This window comes from Rhipicephalus microplus, unplaced genomic scaffold (genome assembly GCF_043290135.1).
Source record: "Rhipicephalus microplus isolate Deutch F79 unplaced genomic scaffold, USDA_Rmic scaffold_14, whole genome shotgun sequence".
Lineage (NCBI taxonomy): Eukaryota > Metazoa > Arthropoda > Arachnida > Ixodida > Ixodidae > Rhipicephalus > Rhipicephalus microplus.
The window spans coordinates 31,702,886-31,726,918 of record NW_027464587.1 but is presented as its reverse complement, the minus strand read 5'-3'; the positions used below and the strand labels follow the sequence as shown (position 1 = coordinate 31,726,918).

At 45.8% G+C, this 24,033-nt stretch overlaps 1 protein-coding gene across 1 annotated transcript in view; it reads right to left on the bottom strand.

The window, feature by feature from the left end:
* Positions 1-24,033, bottom strand: part of LOC119181510 (uncharacterized) — a 622,314-nt gene that overhangs the window by 531,547 nt on the left and 66,734 nt on the right. Inside the window, exon 3 of the mRNA XM_037432765.2 lies at positions 22,925-23,031. Coding sequence (XP_037288662.2) covers positions 22,925-23,031 — 107 coding nt within the window. The remainder of the gene's footprint in view (positions 1-22,924; positions 23,032-24,033) is intronic.

Genomic DNA, 24,033 nt, shown 5'->3' with positions numbered 1-24,033 from the left:
TAGCGTCTGACACTCCATGAGCAGCGCAATGTTTGGTTTCGCGTTCGCTTTCTCGAGCTGAGCGTCGCTCGTTTAGAACTCGCCGACTTGTTGGCGGCACGGTGTTTCGGGGAGTTGTGGCTGCGGCCACCGCTCCTAAGCTGTTGCGCTACTGGGATCGAAATGAGTGGCGATTTGTGATATCAGGGTGAAGATATAAGCATGTAATATCTCACGTATGTTTTATTTCACCTTGCACGTATTTCTCAGATGCATTCGTATTCATCCTCTCTGACATGTGACTCGATTTTTTACTATTGTGCAGTCGTGGGCAGTCTTTATTGGGCAGTCGTTCATCTCGAGCAAGCGAACGCGAGACCAAACATGGTGCTGCACGCAGAGTGTCTTTTGAAACAGGAGAGCAGGCGTACGCTTGGCCACCGCCACGAACAGCGCCAAGCTGGTTCGGAGCTAGCACCGAAAGAATCGGCGCTAACTCGGCCCTTTCCCACAAACTCGAGCAAGCACGAGTGCAGTGCACAAACGCGAGTCCGCTGCCGCGGCCAACGGACGGCGCCGAGCTGCTTGCGACCAACTGACGGGAAGGCCAACTGTAATGGCGACAAATTTTCACCGAGTTCCGACGCTAGCCAAAGCTCCGCCAGACCGTGCTGGTGCACTTACAGCGGGCGACATACTACAACCAAGCTTTTTACGTGAACTCGGAACGTGTTTTCGACGACTCCAAACACAGCGACGAGGTCTCAGCCCAATATCGTGAGCCTGGAGCTCATCATGGCGGCCAAGACAGGCGAGCACTCGATGAGCAAGCGTACGGGAGGCCGACGGCAATGGCGACCAATTTCCAGGCGATTGCAAAGCACAGGTGAACTGCAGACACCCAAGATCACTTTCGCGGAGCACTTCGTGCGTGCGATATACACCATGATCAAACTCGTGGCCGGAAAGCGCTATCCGTATCGCACACGTGACAAGTAGTGTAGATTAAAGAATGATCACCTACTTGCGAAAGAATCCAGCGCTGATTTCTGCCCTCAGTCGGACTGAAGTAATGTATTCGATAGGCATATTGTCTTCTTGACCGCCATGTTGGCCTTCTCAACTGTTGCTGTCGTGCGTTAGTCGTGAACTATATTGAAGCCAAAAATATACAGCGTGGTGCGGTGACGTGTTGAGACCTGCTGCAGACTTTATAGGTGCGATTAAACGTCAAAGCAGCAGTGCACGCTCATCCAAGTGTACACACAAGCACCACGTCGTAATTCCTAGATCGTCGAATCCAGGCGGCCGTGGTCGGGCACTGCAAGCGTGACGCGTCGCGAACCGTCGCCTGTAAAATACAGCTCAAGACTGAGCCAAGAGAGGAGCAGGAGGGGTAGTGACCTTGGCAACGCTTTGCGCGCTGCCCGCAATACCCGAGCAGTTCATTTTTGGAGCGTGGTTGGAGACTAAGTAGTTTGCTCGCGGCACGCCTCCCTCTGTGGTTGCTCCTTAACAGCCTATCCATTCATCGCGCGCGCCTAAAGGGCTCCGTTACTTCATTTTTAGGTAATTTTGCCTTAGAGTGTATATCCTAAAAAAGGCTTTTTTGTGTAGATTTGTGCCACCAATATTAGAGTACTTTAAGCCAAGTCAGCAGAGCACCGTGTTCCATGCTCACGGGTTACACCCAATTAAACGGGTTTCTTTTTCTTTGCTTTCAGGGAACTAGCCCTGTTTTTTTTAATGTAACACTGCTTTAAGGACACGTTCCCTTTGAGCATTCCGGCCGCCAAAAGTGCGCCGATTCCAGTAGGTTTCCAATAAAAGAGCGAGAGATTGTGGGATGCACCGTCTGCTACCAGCTTTCGGTTTCTGAAGAGTAGACGACGGCGAACCGCTTCGCCGTGAGCTTCATATTATTCGGGATGCGCGTGCGCGGTAACCCGTTAATCTGCGTCCTAATAAACCATGGTCGGTTGTTCAGCCGTTGGCTGCTCCAAATCGAGTGTGAAAGACAAACAGCGTGTGTCGATGTGTGTGTCGAGAAAAACAGCGTGTGTCGAGAAAAAAAATGAGGTGGACCGCGGCTGTGAAGAAAGCCACAGCGACAGGTAGATTTTGAGCACGGAACGTTGATTTCATAGTGCGCGAAAACAATTTTATCACAGATATGCGTGTATTCCGCACAAAAAAAAATGCTTACGCCTAAATTCGCTGCGAATTTTATATTGAAAAATAAATTGTCGCGCAAACGCCTATAACGCGTGGGTGAAAACCACTTGCCACACGAGATGAGCGCCGGCCTTTGTACTCATATATATGACAAAAAAACGCAAAAAGCTTCACTCAAGAATAAGATTACACGAAGGGCTAAAAGAGTCCATTTGCGTTATCTTGGTCAAGCTGTCCACCAGAACGGCACCCAAAGGAACAAGTGCGTTAAAAAAGCGCAGGGTTTCAATAATTCGGCACTGTCTATGTCTGCTTGTATTGCTTATGCGCAGTGTTTTAAAGAGCATCTGGCTTCGACTGAAAAAATGCATCTTATAGCGCGCTGAAGACTAGAAAAAAAAGATATCTGAACACGCTCAATACGTGCTGCACTTCACGCCGATCGACCGACAACTTCGGCCGAAGTAGCGATCCCAAAATGAACTCTTAGCACACTCATAAAGTCATTCCAGTCCCCTGAGATCTTTGAAATGGTGTTTTTTTATCAGCAGTAATGTATGATACAATGAAAACTGTTTTCTGTATTGACTGATCTGCTAGCCAAACTGACAGTACCACCAAGCAGCATAAAAGCATTGCACATCATTTTAGTGCGATAAAAAAGTTTCCTTGCCATTCTTTGCTTTCGTAGCTTGTAGTCGTCACAGTCGCGGTTAGCAAAAACAAAAAAACTAACTTATAAAGCACTGACATTGCACGGAGAGGTGTTTTTTTTTCAATGGAGCTTTCTACAAATGCGCGCGTGCCGCTGCTAATCCGCGTGGCACGTCAAACCGGCAACCGTCGCATCCCGCACTTCCCTGCAATTACCCGTATTGCCGGTCACCTATACATAGTGTTCATGTGACGCCACTTCCGCCGTTGTCGCTCTCATCCGCCATATCCGGGTACCTCCCTGGGTACCTACGGCAGTTCGCGTGCTGCAGCGCGGCTTGTTGGGGGCTTGACATCTGTTGCTTTGTACGATGTTGAAATGGAAGCATTGTGGTTTTTTGTTGTCGTACTTTCTGCTCATCAGACCACGAAGGCCTCGTTTGTTCACTCGATACAAGACCGAAAAATCAAGATATGTGACATGTATAGCAGCCACCGCGTACACCAGATGCCCGCCACGACCTACGAGGGCCCATTATCTCGCTTTCACTACAAAAATTACAAATTCCGTAGCCCAAGAATAAGTGAAAGCCCAAAGTATCTCGAGCCGCAATTTTAAGAGTGGATGAGTGAAGCGCAGCTGTTCTTATCGAAAACGAATCGTGCAGAGCTAGGCAAGTTCACAAGAGATATCATCATAATATAATATATTGCTGCGGCCCAAGGCACCAAATCTGCCCCCCCCCAATTTTTTTTAACAATGCTCATGTTAAGCCTCTTTCTTTGAAATTTGTGGAAAGAGCCGAGGCAGATGGCGACTTCGTGTGGTGCGTGCTGCGGTAATGCCGGTCATCACTCTTTTTTCGCGTATGTTTTGGCCATATATTCACCTTGTATTGAACTTTTTTTGTATGCAATGTACAGTGGAGTCCCTGAAAGTGATGGAGATCGTGTTTGAGAATTAATTGACCGATTGTTCAAAATTCTAAACCCCAACTTGATCTGATCGGGTATACTTCAAAGGTAATTTTTATTGTTTCTCATCTATTTTCACAGTTTGTTTCAATGCAATACCGGATTTCCACAATCGCCATCACAATTTATACGCCTTTATGACACGCTGATTGTGCACGCAGTGGTCGCGGACAAGTTTGTATGTACAATATCTTGGTAAGCTATCTGTGTTTCCAGGTAAGTGCTTGGCTATGGCACTTACCTGGAATTATGTTACACCTGAAGACGCAAATATCACCGAGTTTCTTCAAGTAGATTTTTTAATCCGCGCCACCCAAACACGCCGGTATTTTCAGTGAAATCGCAATGTGCTGTGAATGAAATGAAAAAAGTTTATTTCAGTCCTGCAGGACGCGCTTAGCGCGTAGCGGGCGTCTTCCACGTAGGGACCGACAGGGAGTACCTGGCGGTCGCTTCGTGGGCCTACTGGACGGCCCATTGCTGGTCGGCGAGAAGTGAGCTCCTGAGGGACCTCTCCCACTTGCTGGAGGTAGAGTCGGGAGGAGTTGTTCTACACTCCCAGAGCATGTGTGCGAGTGTCGCTGTGTGTTACATGATGGGCATGTGTCGCTGGGGTATGCATCGGGATAATAAACGTGAAGCGTGGCAAGGTTTGGGTACGTGTGTGTCTGTATTAGGCGTAGGGTTAATGTCTGCGGTTGGGTTAGTTTCGGATGTGGGGGTGGAAAATGCGGCGTTCCAGGTAAAAGTGCTTTGTACTTTCATTGTACGTAATTGGTGCATACCGATTGGTATCTAACCCAGCAAGATGGGGTTGCCCTGTGGCAGTGTGGTCGGTAAGTGCACGCGCTGCATCATGGCCGATCTCGTTGAGGTTGGATAGGGCACCCGGCACCTTGCCAAGATGGGCGGGGAACCAGATGACAGTGTGGTGCTTCAGGGCACTCGGGTCCGCTTTGCGCAGGATACGTAACGCCTGGTTGGAGATGACTCCGCGTTTGAAGGCTTTGATGGCCGGCCTGGAGTCGCTGTAGATGAATTCCCGTTTTCTGTCGAGCATAGCTGTAGCTATAGCTACTTGCTCCGCTACTTCGGGGTTTCGGGTGAGGACTGTGGCAGAGTTAAGAGTCTGCTGCGCGGATGATACCGTGACCGCGGCGAAGGCTCGGTTGTTGCGATAGGCAGCAGCGTCCACGAACAAGACGTTGTCCGCTTCCATGTCTATGCGCTTGAGAATGGCGGTCGCCCACGCAAGGCGCCTGCCTCTGTTGTATTCGGGGTGCACATTTCGTGGAATAGGAGTGATCGTGATAAGGTCGCAGATTTCACAGGGAATACAAGTCCACTCTGGGAGGTCCCTGGCCCTCGAGGAGAAGAAGCCGAGCTCGCGCAGAATATGGTGGCCCGCCTTGGTGGTGGTGAGTCGGGTCAATTGCACGCGTTCCTGAGCTTCGGCGATCTCTTCTAGCGTGTTATGTACGCCAAGCTTGAGAAATTTGTATGTCGGAGTGGTGATAGGGAGGCCAAGGGCTCGTTTGACCACCTTGCTAATAAGCGCATTGAGTGGATCGCGCTCAGCACGTAGCAATTTGTGTATAGCGGCAACGTAGGTAAAATGGCACAAAACAAACGCGTGTACGAGACGCAGCAGGTTGTCTTCTTTGAGGCCATGGTGCCTGTTGGCTACTCTATGTACGAGTCGTATGGCATTTTCAGTCTTAGTCCTGAGCTTGTGTACTGTTTGGGTGTTCGTTCCGCGGGACTCGATGATCATGCCGAGGACCTTGATGGTGTCTACCCTGAGTACAGTACGACCATCTCTGGTGTGGAGGGTGATATTGCGTTCCGCCGGAGGTTTCCACCCTTTGGGCTTGGCACCCCGTTGTTCGGGCAAATATATCAACAACTCCGACTTCGCTGGAGAGCACCTGAGACCGGTGTGGTCGAGGTAAGACTCGGCAGTGTCGATAGCCTCTTGCAGGGCGGACTCAATGAAGCCATCCGACCCTGTGGAGCACCATATGGTTACATCATCCGCATAAATAGTGTGATTTAGCCCATCGATCTTCGAAAGTGGTTCGGAAAGCCAGATCATCACGACGTTGAAGAGCGTGGGCGAGAGGACGGATCCCTGAGGAGTGCCCCGCTGTCCGAGCTCCACTTCTTCCGACACTAGGTCTACTACAGGTAGGACGGCATTGCGTCGAGTGAGAAAAGAGCGGATAAAGTAGTAAAATCGATAACCTAGGCCGAGGGCTGCGATCGCTTTCAAGATTGACGAGTGCGTTATTGTATCGAAGGCCCTTTTTAAATCGAGCCCGAGTATTGCACGAGTGTCCCGAGTGTTACCGCCATCTATAATTTGATGCTTTGGGAGTAACATGGCATCTTGAGTGGATAAGCGTGGTCGGAAGCCAATCATGTGGTGCGGGATGCAGTCGTTATCTTCGAGGTATCGACCAACCCTGTTGAGGACTACGTGCTCAGGCACTTTGCCCACGCACGACGTAAGAGATATGGGGCGTAGGTTATCTAGGCTCGGCGCCTTTCCCGGTTTGGGTATGAGAACCGTGTGACCTAGTTTCCAGGCATCGGGTATCTCACCCTTTTTTCATATTTTGTTGATAGTGTCGGTGAGTCAAACGACGGAGGAATTGTCCAGGTTGCGTAGGAGCTTGTTGGTGATGCCATCGCGGCCAGGGGCTGAGCAGCCATTGAGCTCATGGAGAGCTCGGTGCACATCTTCAATAGAAAAGTCGGCGTCTAAGTTAGTGTTGTGCGTTCTCAATTTTAATTAATAACTTTCGGCCAAGAAACACCCAAAAGCTCTGCTTCCTCTTCAGGGACTACTAAATCAGCTTGCCTCACTAGCAGCCCTCAAACATGCAACGTGAGGCAAAACTAAACGGGCACAAGCACGAGGAGACAACACGGCCGCGGTAAGCGACGGAGTCGGTAGGTATTTGGGCATGTCGGTGGCGCATTTCGGAAGTGACGAAGGCGCGCTGCGTGACGCACGTGCACACTATGTATTCGGCGGCGGGGAGATGCGCCGAAAGGGCCCTGTCCGCGCCGATAACTCTCAGACCATTTTTTGCGGCGTCTACCGCCAAATAGGTCGCATAAAAGCTCTAGTCAAGGAATTTTGAAAAATGACGGCCAAACCCTACTTACTTGTCAAGTCGCAGTGCTCGTAACTGGTTGTTGTGGCAAACCTGAGTTTACCCACACTCTGTGCCTACATCACGTGCCTATTTTGTGGAAGAGCTGGCAAAGCCTATCGTCGGCATGACCGAGATTGTCGTGGTCTTGCCGAGCAAGACGAACCCACCGATGCTGCTGGCGTCGGCGATTTTTTCTGCCCTTCATGCAATACAAGACAGGGACATGCCAGCAACGTAAGCAGCACTCCTTCATTTTGCATTCGGTGTACGAGAATCATCTATGCATGAACAACGGGATAGCGTAGTGGCGTTTGCGAGACACAACCGCAACCAGGAGACAGCGCACCCATCCCACGCTCTCACCGTCTATAGATGCCATATTCGGTGGCTTGGGGCGCGTCCAGTGCGAACGACGCAGCGTTTCAGCGGCAGAGAAATTCCGGCCGCTGTAAAAAGCGGATGCTTCAATGTGAACTAGGGATAAGAATCCTTCCATCAAGCTGCTGAAGCAGGACACAAGGAAGAAGGTATAGGCGGTGGTCATGCCTCTAGACTATGCCTAGACTGAACGTCACTGGTTCAGCGACAACCACGGGCTGCTTACAGGCACATTTTGGTCACGTATGTTCGCCCATTCGCACTGTGAGTTTTAAGGCGTTCAGTGGATACGTTGGGCTATTCAGGAACAAACATGAAACTGTTTCGCTTGGTAAATAAATACGCAACACGTGCTAAGTGTTGGATGTAGCTTGTATAAAACACGGTGGTATTACATACCAGTAACAATTTGTATTTTTTTCTTTCGTAGCCTGCCTCAGCGAATACTTATTCCTGATTACAAATACGTTCTAATGCTGCATGTGCGATGCTTTGATTTGGAAGCAGTCGAGGTTACAGTGAACGAACACAACACTGATAGTGCTATTATGCTACGAAAACAAGTAAAATTCAAATACCGAAAAGGAGACGGTGACAACTCAAACATTTTCACTGTCAAAGACGTGGGGAGTGAATGTAGGTCGGCTAATCGAACCCTGTATTCCGAAAAAATTACCTCTCGCGCGCATGACTACAATGATACAACCAAGGCACTCAGTTGTTTAGAGCGTAACAGTGATTCGATTGACCAGCACAGAAATATTTGTACGCGATATATTTGTAAAATTACGAATCAGCAGTAGAGAGCAATACAATTCAACGACAGTAATTAGCACTGTTTTCCCCATACAAGTCTCCAAAAAGGAGTAATGCTAGAATATATTTATATTTCTCAAATCAATGTCCTGACACTCAACCATCTCCCCATGTGTATGCTTCTGGAGATAAAAAGTAAAAGTGAAGCCATCGCAGTGAAATACAGTAAACGATCGGTAATTGATTGATATGCTGTCTAACGCCCCAAAACCACCATATTATTATGAGAGACACCGTATAGGAGGAATCCGGAAGTTTCGACCAGCTGTTTTTTTAAGTGCACCCAAATCTAAGCCCATGGGCCCACATTTTCTTTGCCTTAACCGAAATTGCAGCCGCCGCAGTTGGGATTCGATCCCGTGATTTATGTATGGGTCAGCAGCCGAGTACCTTAGCAACTATGTCACAACGGCGGGTGTAAACGACAGCTGTGACCGTTTCATGTAACGGCCTCTCATGGCACCATTGAATGGACAAGCGTTCGAAAACTCATCATTGCAATGACCCGCCCAATCGAATAAGACATCGTTAACCTTTAATCTTTGTTAGCCATAGATGACGTATAGTCCATGTCGTCGCGAAGTGCGTTTCACAAGTAAATTACGGCTCCGCTTACAATGACGAATGAGAGGTATACGCAGCATGTACTTGTGCATTAAAAATTACATTTTGTCTTGCTAACATTGCTGAGCGAATAATTTCTTAATGTCAATGTCTGTGGCTCCAGGCCTATGGGAATGTGTTTTATGTTAGTCTCGATATGTGAAGCATCCCTGACGTATTGAGAGCTTTCAATGAACATACCTTTTTAATTTACTTTGCACACAAAAGCATGCTTGGGATACGCAAAAAGTATTTTTGTAAGTTATACTGCACGTTGGCAACACGATTCCTCACGCGTTGATTTTCGGGCCGACTTTCTCGCAACCTTCGTTGGCATTACAGTTGCACAGCGACTTTTGGTAGCAATGAAGTACTCCGAACACAGAGGTTTCATCGTGCAATCTGTGAGAGCAAGGTAATCGTTGTTGAGAAATGTTCAGTTGGTCTCAATCTAAAATGCACCTGGGACCATACTATACCTACTCACATAGAAACTGCCTGTCGCCGCGCATGTGCGCGAGAAAACCTGAAAAGGCGCAAAAACGTGTAATTTTATTTTTATTTTCGCGTAGAGGTCGTCGCTCTGCACCCTGAAATGATAGCGTTGCGACAAGGCGTCTTCCGTTGTTTGCAAGCGTGCAGCCGTCATTGCCTTTTAGGTCCAGAAATTCAGAGCTGTAAAGAATATTTCACAGCACAGCATAGATATGTCATATACATTGTTCTAACTAGTCCGTGCATTCATGTTTGCATTACTTATGCTTGCACCAACAGGAGCAGCCTTGTATACCACACATCTCGAGTGATTGGTTAAATAATGGTGAAGAAACAAATTACGGTCGTCTTCAGAGCATAGTGCACCAGAATCTATTTCTCAGAATGCTTAGACTCTGACGAGAACTGCCAGCGCATGCAACACGAGTTTACTTACGCTGTACTGTGCACCATCTGTGCCTGTCAGTTGTCTGTGTCAGGCATCATCAGGAAAGTCACTGCAATTTCACCTCTGGTATTAGCTCCTTCGCGTTCATTCCCATTCGTGGTATGCCGTCACAATGCAGCAAAACTTACCGACCTTCTGTAGGGGCGCAATCACCAACGCGAGACCTTTCGTGCAGAGTAACATATTGAGCAAGCGTGACCTCACTGGCACCTGAAGAGAATTGGAGGAAATGTATACCCGCGAACATTTTCTCCAGGGGAGAAATCAGCGCTATTGTTTGCGGTGGAACATTACCAGCCGATATGTGCCGTTGCTAAAGTTCTCGTTTCTCCAATTTAGTGTCACTTACTGAAATTTGCTGAGCGCGTTGCTTCTTAGCAATGCAAAGTAACTGCTTCGAAGTACACTGTCTACACATATTCGTGGGTATCGCGTTCTGTTTTAATCAGCCCTTTCTATAGGACTCGATGGTTGCACCACAACGCCGTAAGGTTACGCTTGATGATTACTTTACGAAAAGCGACGCTGCTCCCAGTGCACACTCAAGGGAAAAAATACTACAGCAGCCGAAAAAACGGTTCCCAGCTGTAATCCTGCATGGCCTGAATATGACTAGTGTGCCGAAAACACTCCGGAAAACCGATAAAAATATGATGCATGCACGTAAATTTCAATTCTTGACCAATACATTGGTGTTCACGTGTTTAAAGGGTCAATACGCCAGGAGTTGCAGGATGACAAGACTAGGCAACGTTTCCTACAGACGCCATAGAAACCTGGAGCTAAATACATTTCTGCCTCAGTTATTAATCGCTATCTGAAGTCCAAACCTCTCCGGCTTGAAGTGTTTGCCTGGCTGGTGCATTCGAAATATCAGGAGGGAGCTCTTTGCAAGACATGAGTGCCTTTTGGAAAAGAAATTTCAGACAAGGGGACTCACCAAGTTTTTGTTGCCTTAGTCCTCTTTCCGTTCACGCGTTGGAAGAATGCGCTCAAAAATATACGAAGCCACAACAAGTGTGACTACCACAAGACCAGTCCTCTATACACGCGTCTATCATTGTGTCAATTAAAAAAGATACTCAACACTATTCCAGTAGGTCATGTGTCTCCTTGCTGCTGAAATGCTGCTTGCATTGATTTTAGTTTGTTTCTTGTAAAAAAATAATGGTTACTATGTATACTGTTCTTAATTTACATGATAACTTGTTCATTCATGTTTCTTCATTCCGTGCTTTTTTGTTGTTGTGCGATATGTCGCTAGTTGCAGAAGTTGCTCGGTGTGCCCATCTAGTCATGCCAATGTAGAGTGACGAATATAAGAGACAAATCTATATAGAAATATTTAATTTGTCGTATCTTCTTTCAGGGTTATGTTCTTACGCTAGTGTTGTTTGTCACACTGCTCAACAATGAAACTCATGGTCACTACAGCTGCCCGGCTGAATTTTTTAATTACACTGCTTTACGTTTATGACCACCAGGTCATGGGCTTGAATTCCGGCTGCGATAGCTGCATTTTCGATGGAGACGCATATACTGTAGGTCAGCGTTGTCAGATTTTGGTGCACGTTAAAGAACTTCGGGAGGTCGAAATTTTCGTAGCCTTTCAATACGGCTTATTTCATAATCATATGGTGCTTTTTGGACGTTAAACTCCACATATAAATCAATCCATAAATCAGGTTTATGGCCAGCCTCAGCTTAGGTTTCATGATGAGTATGTTAGTAGGGCTTCATAAGGTTATGGTTGGCCTGCACGTTTGCCTGTGAAGCACCTTTGCTATTATACACTTCATAGTGCATTTAGCCGTTATGACGTAGTAAAGTTATGCATCAATATACTGTGTACAAGCGAAGTTCGGTGGATAAACTAAATATTCTTTCAAGCGCACGCGTGTGCGTTTGTGTGCTTATCTGAGTGCGTGTGTGTATGTGGGTTTAAATGTTAGTAGAATGCGCGAAGGTTGAATAGAAATGTTATTCTCTGACTTGAGTATATCTTAGCACACGTATGAAGATCTCACACTGTAATATGCTTGAGCGTGGCCTACCAGATCTTGAAATTGTGTCTAGCTTTTACCATTAAAACGAATCTTTGCCGAGTGCAAATTATCGTACAGTGATTTACTTCATTGAGATCCATTCCGGTGAGTACGTATGACCATGGCTGATTACACTCTAACCACTGCAGCATTAATCTCGTCACCAAGCCAACTTTGAACGCTCGCGGCCGAGATTCCTGCACGAAATCTCACTGAGTGCCAACGCCTTGCCAATCACCGGGACACACAACGTTCACTGTGAAAGCGCCCAGGAATGGTATTGTGATTGTAGCACCACAGAGTTTCTAATTATTTCAGCGCAAAGCGATAAAATAAAAAAAGGTGGGTAAGTGGCAGTGCGGGGGGGGGGGGGGGTCGCGCTAGAAATTCTGGAGGAGGGGTGAATCACCCTAACCACCCCCCCCCCCTTGCTACACCAGTGGTATGCCATGCTTTCCGCCGCCCAGAACCCTCACTCAATGCGCCCTCTCACGGTAGCCGGGCGCGCGAGGTGGTAATGCTTGGTTTTGCTGGGGAGGGTGGTGATTGGGAGGGCCGGAGACGTAGAGTTTCATACAAGAATACCTAGAGGGGAATCTAGCGCTAATATCTACGCAGGCTCTGTTAGCGGCACGTGTAGCCTCATTGAAAATATGGAAAATACATTCTTCGAATCTGCTTCTGTGGGATGGCGTTCTTGAGGTTTGGAACGCTTGTTTGCCGAGTAGAGAAAGAAGCGATATGAAGTTATTTTCAAATTAAACTTGCTTCATTCTTTTCTACGTAAGTTTTATTGCAAAAAGTTTTTGTGGCTAGGTGGTAGAAGTGAAACCTGGACAAATATAACCACCGGGGTATTAATAGATGTGTGAGCTTTAACGTCCCAAAACCACCATATGATTATGAGAGACGCCGTAGTGGAGGGCTCCGGAAATTTTCACCACCTGGGGTTCTTTAACGTGCACCCAAATCTGAGTACACGGGCCTACAACATTCCCGCCTCCATCGGAAATGCAGCCGCCGCAGCCGGTTTTGAACCCACGACCGGCGGGTCAGCAGCCGAGTACCTTAGCCACTAGACCAACGCGGCGGGGCTACCACCAGGGTATGCTTTGCTCTGTCACTGCGTTCAAGATTGTACATGTAGTATTCGATTGGGCATGTCGCAAGATTTAGTAAATTAATTTCTCTTGCCCCGCCACGGTGGTCTAGTGGCTAAAGTACTCGGCTGCTGAAGCGCAGGTCGCGGGTTCAAATCCCGGCTGTGGCGGCTGCATCTCCGATGGAGGCGGAAATATAGTAGGCCCGTGTGCAGTTTGGGTGCACGTTAAAGAACACCAGGTAGTCGAAACTTCCGGAGCCCTTCACTACGGCGTCTCTCATAATTATACGTTGATTTAGGGACATTAAAACACACAAATCAATTAAGATATTTTCAAAATTTTGAGAGCAAACTTTTTGTTTTGTCCTTGAAAACATGAATTATCTATTTTTGAAAATAACAGTAAAATATTATGTGAAAAACACCTTTTTGGCTTCTGCGATGCCAGGTCCGTCTGTCCTAGTTGTCTTCCATCAACGCACGTCTGGTTTGGTTGGGAAGTCAGCGTGAGAGTGCATCTACTTAGCTTCGCTGTTGTTATGCAGTCCATTTAAACAAGTCTTTGCAAGACACGCTTACGAAAACGCGTGAACTCGATGTAATATTCTGTACTGGCATGAGACGCTACATGTATGCGCAGTGGTGTGTGAACGATGCTTCGCTTAAACTGTCAAATACAACTTATGAAGCTCTAAAGCCACTGCAAATCTCAGTACTACGAGTCTTCAGCCTCCTAGAACAACAAAGGCGCCGCTTCGGTGCTTAGCACCGCACCCCCTTCCCTCCCATGTTGCGGAAGAACGAAACTGAAACTGTAGAATGAAATTCGTAGATAGTTCGCTAGCTAATGCTATTCATGCCGAAGCCTGTACTTCCCATATTTCCCTTGGCGGTACGTGGTGGCAGCACCAGATTCCACCCTAGCTATTATTGTACGAACCTGTATGGCCAGAGAGAATTACGCCGCGCGCCCACCCTCTCGGAGCCCATGCTTACTGACCAGCGGTTATCTCGCCTTCGGGCCTTCGTGCCCTTCAGATTTCTTCTTGGTTTCACATATGGTGTCCTTAACACCCGTTTGTTCTTCGATATAAGCTGCTCCCTTCTTGTTCCTTATGGTTACACCTGTCATTTTTCTTTTCCTTCTCACTGCATCATCCTCAACATAACTTGATCTCTCATTGTAATCCTGCAGGTTTCTGCTCCTTATGTCTGTACCGGTAATATGCAGCTGTTTCATTCCTTCCTTTTGATAGCTAGGAGCACTCTATTACTTATGATTTGAGAACGCTTTCGAAATGTGATACACCACATTCTCATTCTTAATAATGCCTAAATTTTGTGGATAGGCTCCGCAGATACCACGGAGGAAGAATGCACAGAAGGAGAAACTCGGCTCTATTCTGCGCCGCGATCGTGTCACCCCAGGGAGCGGCCGTGAACGTCTGGACAGCGCCACCTACAGAGCCGTGGCCGAACTGCCTCTCCAGTGCAGCAGACGCGAGAGACCACCATTGTTGTCAGCTTGCAAGCTTGTACTCTGTGTATAAGTGCATAGCTCAAGTAGACTCGCTAAACTAGATGGCAACACTTTACGAAGTGTTTTCGCTTAGCTTGGTGGGCCCCTTGGGAGGAGACCATAATAATATGTCTTTACAAAGCTGCCCACAAGCGCTAAATAGGTTGGCTTTCACTCTTTTATGCGATGGTCAATACATCATTTGTGAGAACATGGCGTGCAATATGTGCCAATGAAGAAAAAAATCATTCCACAGAGCTTTTTTATATCTTGAAAATCAAAACCAGAAACCTAAAAAGAACAGGAAAACAGTTTTTCTTACGTATTTGTGCTCTTTCAATTTTTTTATGTTCGAACTTGGTGAGAACAATTTGTCGACGCCAAGCTACCTCAACCAACTACGTAAAGCTGGGAACCACGCTTTTTTTCGCAAATGTAGCTTACCTGGAAGTTTGGAGGTTTGTCAAATTTTTGCCGAAAACTTCTGTCCTTCGATCATTTGGCGTTGCTTTATTCGGTAATTTTTGCGGTTTTCCGGGCAGTTCTTGGAGTCAATTTTGCGCACGACTAAGCAAAACCACCTTTCAGAAACTGAGGTGTGGCACCGGAGAAACACAAGAAACTTGACTGGTTACGTATTTCCTTAAATTCGACCTTTCCGCAGCAAAAATATAACTTTTCAAGGCCTGGTCACTTTCTTGCTAATGTCAATCTTTTTTTCACATAGCCCTCGCCCATTCTTCATGCTGTTCTTGGTCAGACAGAGTGTTTAAAGTTCGAACGTATTATTTTCTTTTTTTACGCAGTATTGATTCAAAACTCGAAGCAAGCGGCAGTCTTCGCTCTTCTGTTCAATCAGCTGTTGCCGTCTGCTCAAAGCTGCCTATGAAATGTCTTTTTTTTCAGCGCAGTAGTTCTGTGTAGCACTTTTATATCGAAGAACATGCAAAACGTTTCCTCACCCTACACAAAGAGTGATTTTAGGCACGCACCTAGGTGCGACTACAGAACAACTGCTTTTCTACTTCTACACTTCCTTTCGTTGTCCTCCTAAGTGCATCCGATGCAACATATATAATAAAAAGGCTAGCCTTGAGATGTTCTACTTCACTTTCTTTTGTCGAACCACTCTGTACAAAAGCTTTAATAGCTGCATCCAGTAGCATAGTGAAATCGGTGAGTGGCAGGCGTAGCAGACAACACTCCGGCGCCGTGGAAACCCGCGGGCGCGCACGCTCTCCTCCCTCGGATAAAAACAAATAGATCTGTGCGTCGTTGCAAGGATCGCTGCGCGCACGTTCGCAGACTTCCACTCCCAAGGTGGCATTATTACAGTGTCTAGAAATATACACTTTAACATTATCGCGGTGCGCGCTCGCGGAGGCGCCGGCCCAGAGTTTCTCCTACTGCTTTCTCGCTTCATGGCGGATACTACCAGTCCTAAGTAGGGGTACTCTTTTACAACTTTAATGCACTGCTACCAATCTTGAAGTGATATTGTCTTCCGAGGTTGTTGTAGATTACTTTTGTTTTCTGCAGAATAATTTTAAGACGTACCTTTCTGCGCTCCTTGCCTGAATTACTAAAGGTGAATTGTAAATCGCTCCCCAAGTTACTCAGCAATACAATGCAATCGGCAAAACACAGGTCACTAAAGTACTCTCTATGAACTCGTATGTCGAACTCCTCCCATTCTAGGCCACTGAGAACCTTCTGTAGGCACGCAGTATATTGCGTTGGGGAGATTGAATCATTTGTCTTACACCTTTTTTTATTGGTATTCTGTCGCTTTATTTATGAAGCACTAAGGCAGCATTGCAGCTGCTGTTGATCCGCATTTTATTCTGGAATGTTCATATATGCTTCGTTGATACCCTAATTCACTAGTCTGTGTTTTTCTGCTAAATAAAATGCATTCTCCTTGTCTGTGAAGCCTGTATTTCGCGCATTTCTCTATTATCTGATTGATAGTAGGAATAGTCTATTGTTGGGTAGCCATTGGTCGATTGAATTTGAATGCTGACTTAATTCTGTTAGCAATTATCTTTCTAAATAGATTGTATACGACGATGAGCAAGCTCACCAGCTTGTATTTGTTTAGGTCCTTGTCGTCCCCTCTATAATGAATTAGGATTGTCTTAGTGTAGTGGGGAATTCGCAAGGCAATGACCAGTAGGATTATCTCTGAGTGCGAAGCGCGAGCGTGTGCACGAGTTGTAGACGCTGGAGTGCGAGCTGCAGACGCTGAAAGGCGCCACCCAGCAAAGCATGGCCCAATTTCTACTGGTCATCGTGCCTACCATCCTCCCCCAACGGGATCCCCCCTTCTTCAGCGGCACCGAGGACGATGATGTGGAAAACTGGTTGCATCTGTTTGAAAAGGGGAGCGCTGCCAACAAGTGGGATGACCTCTCAAAATCGGAGTATGTCCCACTTTATCCTAAAGACGTCGCCAGTCTGTGATTAACAAACCATCGTGCTAAATTCATCACGTGGGCCACTTTTAAGACCACCTTGCAGCTGTGTTTGATCGCCCTGCAGTGCGCAAGCTGTGTGCTGAACAGCGCCTACGCGAACGAGCGCAAAGGCTGGGCGAAAGCTTCACAAGCTACATTGAAGGTGTTATCTTTTTTTTTTATTTAAGTATACTGCAGACCTTCTCGGTCCAAGCAGGAGTGGTACATAGGATATACAAACAATGATGTCACGTACAGAAAGGCACCGACACAATCCAAGAAGAAGAAAGAAAAAACTATTGAATTCCAAGTAGCCAAAACAACAGTGTCATAATGCAACGTTCAGAATCATGCTAAAAGGACAAACCAGTCAAAGGGAAAAAAACTGCTCACAATAAATCCCTATTCGTACATTTGCGTCTATTGTTCAAAACTTATAGTATTAATCTCTTCAATAAAGGATTCTACGGTGTCACAGTTCACAGCTATTAATGGAAGTTGATTCCAATATGCAATTGATGACGGAAAAACAGAGTTTTTGTGAATATTGTTGTGACTTGTGGGCAGTCGTATTGTCTTATTGTGGTTAGTTCTCGTGGAATGCCTGAAAGGTTCAAGAAGATAGTCTAATCTGGATATTGTATATTTCCCATGATAAAGAAGATAAAGGAATTTAAGTTTAGAATGTATTCTCCGTTCGGAAAGGCAATGAAGTTCGGCTCTTTTACGCAGATTAGTAACACTAGTATACCTGGAGTAATCGGAAAACACAAATCGGACTGCTAAGTTTTGCACTCGCTCAATTTTTCTAATGAGAAATTTATGATGTGGACTCCAAATTATATCGGCGTATTCTAGTGCTGGTCTAATCAGGGTCTTATAGGCGGTTAGCTTTACTGCAGGGGGAGTGTTACGGAGTTTTCTCTTTAGGAAGCCCAATTTACCTTGCGCTTTCGAACAAATAGCAGTTATATGTGGATCCCAATTAAGGTTGGGTGTTAATGTAACTCCCAAATATTTGACTTGATCGCTTTTTGTAATTTCTAAATTGTCTATTGTATAAGCAAACTTGAGTGGTTTTTTCTTATTCGTGAAAGTTATGGCAACGGTTTTCCGCGTGTTCAATGTCATTCCCCACTGGGAACACCAGGCTTGAATTTTTGTTAATGAGTGATTAAGGTTAATCTGGTCCTCAGTTCGATTTACCCTTGTGTACACAACGCAGTCATCTGCGAAAAGCCTTATTTGAACGGGTGAGTCAATGACCATAGGAATGTCGTTGATGTAGATAAGAAACAAAATTGGTGCTAAGACTGATCCTTGTGGTACGCCCGAAAGGACGTTCAGGCGGTTTGACGTGTGGTTGTTCACAGCGACAAACTGCTTGCGGTTGTGTAGATATGATGTTATCCATGTAATAATATTATCTTCAATACCAATTGCATGCATTTTAGTTATTAGATCAGGGTGGCGAACGACGTCAAATGCTTTTGCGAAATCTAAGAAACCGGCATCTATTTGTCCTCCTTCATTCAGTGCATTCGCAATGTGGTTGGTAATCTCGGCTAGCTGCGTGACTGTCGATAAGCCAGATCGAAATCTATGTTGCCTATGGTAGAGTAGGTTGTTAGTTTCTAAATGTGTTATAATGGCTTTAAAAATTATATGCTCTAATACCTTGCAACACGTGCTGGTTAATGAGACCGGGTGGTAGTTACTGGATTGTAATTTAGAACCGGATTTATGTATTGGAATAATCTTTGCCATGCGCCAGTCATTAGGGATTGTCTGCGTAACTATTGAAGTGGTGTAGATTTTATGTAGATATCGGCTTATCCAGTCAGCATAATTATTAAGAAAGGTGTTCGAAATATTGTCTGGGCCTGAAGACTTCTTAGTGTCAAGGTTGCGGAGCAGGCACTGAACACCTTCTTCATTAATCTGCAACTCTAGCATAGGGTTAATTAAAGGATATGATGGTAAAGATGCTCCAGAGGACCCATGCGTGAAAACTGAGTGAAAGAAGGCATTTAATTCATCGGCTATCTGGTCTGGTTGCGTGATAATTTTGTTGCACGATGTGAGCTGGGTAATATCAGAATGCTGCTTAGACAAGTAGCGCCAAAACTTTTTTGGCTCAGACTGCATGAATGATGGAAGCGTGTCAGAATAGAATCTAGACTTAGCGCTGCGAATTTTGTTGTTCAGTGTAACGATAAGGCCTTGTAGTTGATCAGATTTTCCGGACTTGCGTCGCCTTTTAATCTTCCTTTTTAAATGTATGATCTCCCGCGTCACCCACGGATAATCGCGGTCAACGCGTTTTCTTTTTAAAGGCACGTGACGAGCTTCACAATCGCCCACAATATCTTTAAAGCAAGTCGACAGTTCGTCCACGTTGTTAATTTTATCGAAAACAGAAAACGACGATTCTAAGTGGGCGAAGATAGCAGCGTGATCTGCACGTGTATAGTCCCTGAAATAAGTAGCTCTGGATTCCTTTGTTTTTTGAACTAGTGTTAAAGGACACAAAAGAGAAACAATCTTGTGGTCGGAAATCCCATCTTCAACACTTATACAACAGTTTTCAAGGGAATTACTTACAAACATGAGATCAAGCATAGATGAACAAGAACCTACAATACGCGTAGCACTAGATACTAGTTGTGACAATGAGAAACTAACCGCTGTTAGCAACAATGATTCCGCACTTGCTACCTCTCGGTGATCATGACCCAAATCATGCCAGTTAATTCCTGGCAAATTAAAATCTCCGCATAAAATTATCTTCGAACGTGAATTTGTGTGTTGTGCAATATAGTCGTGCATAATCTCTAAATATTCAGGGAAGAGTTTGGTGGACGATACACTGCGCCCAAGAATATGCTTTTTTCATAGAAATTGATCCGGCACCACACACTTTCATGGTTGCTAATATCCTCTAAACGGGAAAACTTCACATTCTTTTTTATAGCTATCGCTACTCCGCCGCCTCTTGTTGTTCTGTCTTTGCGGATTAATTTGTATGAGGAGGGGACAACCTCAGAATCAAGCACGCCTTCGTGCAACCAGCTTTCTGTAATAACTAAAATATGTGGATTGTGGTTTAGTACTAGGCTTTCCAAAAGAGTTAATTTGTTTAAAACGCTGCGTGCGTTAAGTGATACAATTCGAAGGGTTTTAGAACGCTCCCGTCATTTCTTCGTTTGAATTTCCGGCTGCCATTGTGCAGGCGTAACTGATTTTGTCATTCTAACCCTTCGATTGTGATGCGAATCCCAGATGAACAGTTTTCCGTCCACTTTTAATTTGTCATAAATTAGCGACACTTTTAAGCCTTTGGCCCTTTCCTGTGTTGCAGAATGCCAAAGTTTCTGTCGTTTATCACGCACTCTTCGATTCATGCCGGCGCTTTAACCCTGAGATGACCGAACAAGACAAGATCGGGCACATCTTGAAAGGCATAGACGACGATGCCTTTCGATTGTTGCTGGTGAAGGGCCGAAGCACCGTATCCGAACTTGTGACCTTGTGCCAGAGCTTGTAAGAGATTGGAAAACACCGTGCACAGTTCGGAGGTCGACGACAGCAGACGACTCTCTCGCTTCCCTGGCCGTCGGTCGTGCCAGCACCCTGCTAGAGCACATAAAACAATATGCACGTGAAGAGGTCACACGACAGCTTTCGTGTCTCTCGTATCTGCTGACCACCGAAACACAACGAACCGCCTAACACCGACCATCAGACAGGCTATTCAGGAGCAGGCCTCTGAGGCATTGCCATTACCAACGTCTGCGTTTACACCAACACCTGTTGCCGCGCCACCGACTTACGTGGCCTTCGCGGCAATGCCTCCTCCTCGTATGCCATTGTATACGCCACAACCTGTGCAACCGTCCACAGTGCCGTTTCCAGCAGAGGTCATGTATTTCAAGACGATAGTCTTCATTGGGGACCTTCAACGCAAAAATTTTGGTCTGTCTGTACATTTGTCAGTTTTCCACTTTTATCGGCATCGGGTACTTGAAACGGTCGACCCCATCCGCAGCGACCACCAATGTTGTTCATGCTTGTGCAATTGTCAATTGAAAAGCAAATATTGCGCATGTCTTGGACACCATAACAAAACGCATATATTCTGCATATGCATCTCTTACTAGAAAACGCATACATAAGCGATTTCAAGGACCGTAGAACTCATCACGCTGCGCTTTCCATGCAACGCTTGCACGGAACGGGGTGTGTTTCCAACGCTTTTCTGAGACGGGATGGTGGTGGCACATACCCGTCACCTCGCGTTCTACACCTTATCACCTCTGACGCGGGCGCGCATGGCCATGCGCTTTGTTTTCCAAAAAAAAAAAACTGCCAGATGGCGCTCATGTCTTACGTGTGACGTGACTTGATGCGCTTGTTCGCCTCCGCTACACGCTCGAAGCACTCTAACGCAGCGCCTTCGGAATACCATTCACCAGTTTTTTTTTTTTGTACAGAACATCAAATGAATGTTTTGTTCACTCTCTCCACACGCAAGACTATCGCCTTTCGACGACATTGGTGATTACATACACATACGGGGCCAATTTTTTGTCCGAAGTTCTTCAGCACCTTCTACAGTCATGCCGTACGGTACATCGCACATCAACAGTCTACCACACTCAGATGAACGGTCTTACGCTACTTAGACATGCTCGCTATGTATATTGATTCCGATCACTCCAATTGGGACGTCGTTCTTTCTTTCGTGACGTGCGCTTACAATACTTCGATTGAATCAACAACAAATTTTTCTCCCTTTTTGTCTTTTATGTAGTCGTGACGCATTCAACCCACTCGACCAAATTCTGGCATACAATCCTGATACCTCCAAGTTCAGCCCAATTTCTGAAATGGCCGAACATGCCGATGAGTGTCGCCAGCTAGCGCGGTCCTTCAAAGCCGATAATAAAGCCCTCCAAAAAGATCGCCACGACCATGATCTTGTTCAGAACACCTTCCCCGTCGGTTCTCTCGTGTGGCTTCGACGGCCTTTCCAATCTCCTAGACTGACTCCCAAGTTTGCATCCAAGTATACTGGCCCCCTTACCGCGTCATACAGCGCTCTTCTTCTTTCACGTATGTGATTGAACCACTCCAGCCGCCCACGAACAAGCGCCGCCTTGGTCGTGAGATGGCCCACGTCAGTCGCCTCAAGCCCTGCTGCGACCCCTCTGTTCTCTCGTCACCTTGAGTCGCCAGGATGGCTCATCTTCATCACTGGGGTATTATAATGGGGAATTCGCAGGGCAATGACCAGTTGGATCATCTCTGAGTGCGAAGCGCGAGCTCGTGCAAGAGCTGTACACGTTGTACTGCTCGAGTATATCTGTACGTACTGGCTGCCTACTACTTGGCGTTGTTAATAAACTCCCTTGCTTTAGCAATATTGGAAGATTGTGGTACCAACTCTTCTTGAGACACTGCGTAAATAGGGTGGGCAGTTTTTTCTAACAAAATATGTCCTCTGTCTTTCAGCAGATGTGATGTCACTTGATCCACACCAGCATTCTTCTTGCATTCCCTCCAAGCTTTTCCTGAGTTTTTACAACATGATCGTGATTGTTCCGGGTACTGTACAGGATATAGCTTACGGCATTCATAGTGTAGTGCAGAAGCATAGCCTACGCTATACAGCAAACAGTCGAAGCTGCTGTTGGGTGAGTGACAATAAATGGAGAAAGTTTTCAGCAAAATGGAGCTTCGGTTTGATTGAGCAACGAAGAACACTGCTGTGTGTTAGTAGTTCTGTTAATCATTCAGGTAGTAATTGGTATGCATGTTTCAGTTCGCAAGCACCTTATGGGCAATAGTATGCTGACATTGACTATACCTGCAATATATCAGCATCCCCTGAGTAAAGAAACCCTATTATAGTATAGTTGTATATGTATGCAAGTAGATGAAAGTTATGATTTTTTTTATTGTGGGCACAAGTACCTCATACCCCATTTTACAAATCCTTCATTCCTGTTACTTGAAACACCAGGTATATATGAAAAATGTTTTTTATATTTTAGCGGTCATGTTTTTGTTTCCTTTAAATTGTGTTATATGAGTTGAACTTTGTTGTACTCACTGTTCCATGTCAACCCTGAGCGCGAATACACGTAGAGTGCGGTGATGGCCGATTCCCCCCAATCTGAAGAGATGATGTTCGTAGTCGTTGTTTCGGCGGAATCCATTCTGAAAGGAAGGCGGTTTGATATAGTCACAGTAACCCACATGATGTAGATGCAGCGATAATGTAGCGAGTCAAATAGCCCTGTTGCTGAGCTACCAGGTTCATACTTTGGAAAAATACAGTTACGTCAGAAAGTGAATGGGGAGGAAGCGAAGTGACAGAAACAAGCGCCAGCTTTTAACTGTTTATCAACAGAAGAATAGCCAATTTATAGCCAAACCAGGGCCTGGTGGCCCTGGTGTTGTACGAAATATTTCTTTCACTACTTGACAGATACATTCATGCGAAAATCAGCTATAGCAATGTTAGTACAATCCACAGATACGTGGACGAATATCTTGTATTTTTGAGCATGCCTGACATTTGCCTTGACGCAGATACTGCAGAAATAATCCCTCCATTATTATTCTGGTGAACTCTAACATCGGAATCGCATCAAGACAAATCCCCTCAGTTGCTATATATAAACAAAAGGGCCCCGGTGCTGGATGGGGTACCCTAGAACTCCGATAAGCATTGTGCCGGATGACAACGCCCATTTGAAACTTATAAAGAAAGCCATAGGTATCACGTGCCTTAGTTGAGCTTTCTTGAAGTTATGTAGCCATCAACTTGTTACGGACCTGAGTAATCAAAATAACACACTTACAGACATTCAGTTTTATACCTCTGTTATCACCGATATATGCGAAAGCCTCTTGCAGAAGTGCAAAACTGGTAACAAAGTGCGAGAGCCAAAAAAAAAGAAACGAGCGCATCTCCACGTAGTGATTGATGAGAATGCGAAGAAACGTCGTAAGGTACATAATGTCTATGCGGAAGTCACCTACTTTACTTACCGCAAGAAACGCATTGATAATAAATTTTTCAACCTAAAATAAAAAAACACTCATATTCAAAAAGTCCCATCTTTGAAATATTTCAGTGTCATTTTTATGAGAGCTTACACTGGTGTGAGCAAGTACAGAACGTATGCGCAAAGCTAGACGATGACTACTATACTC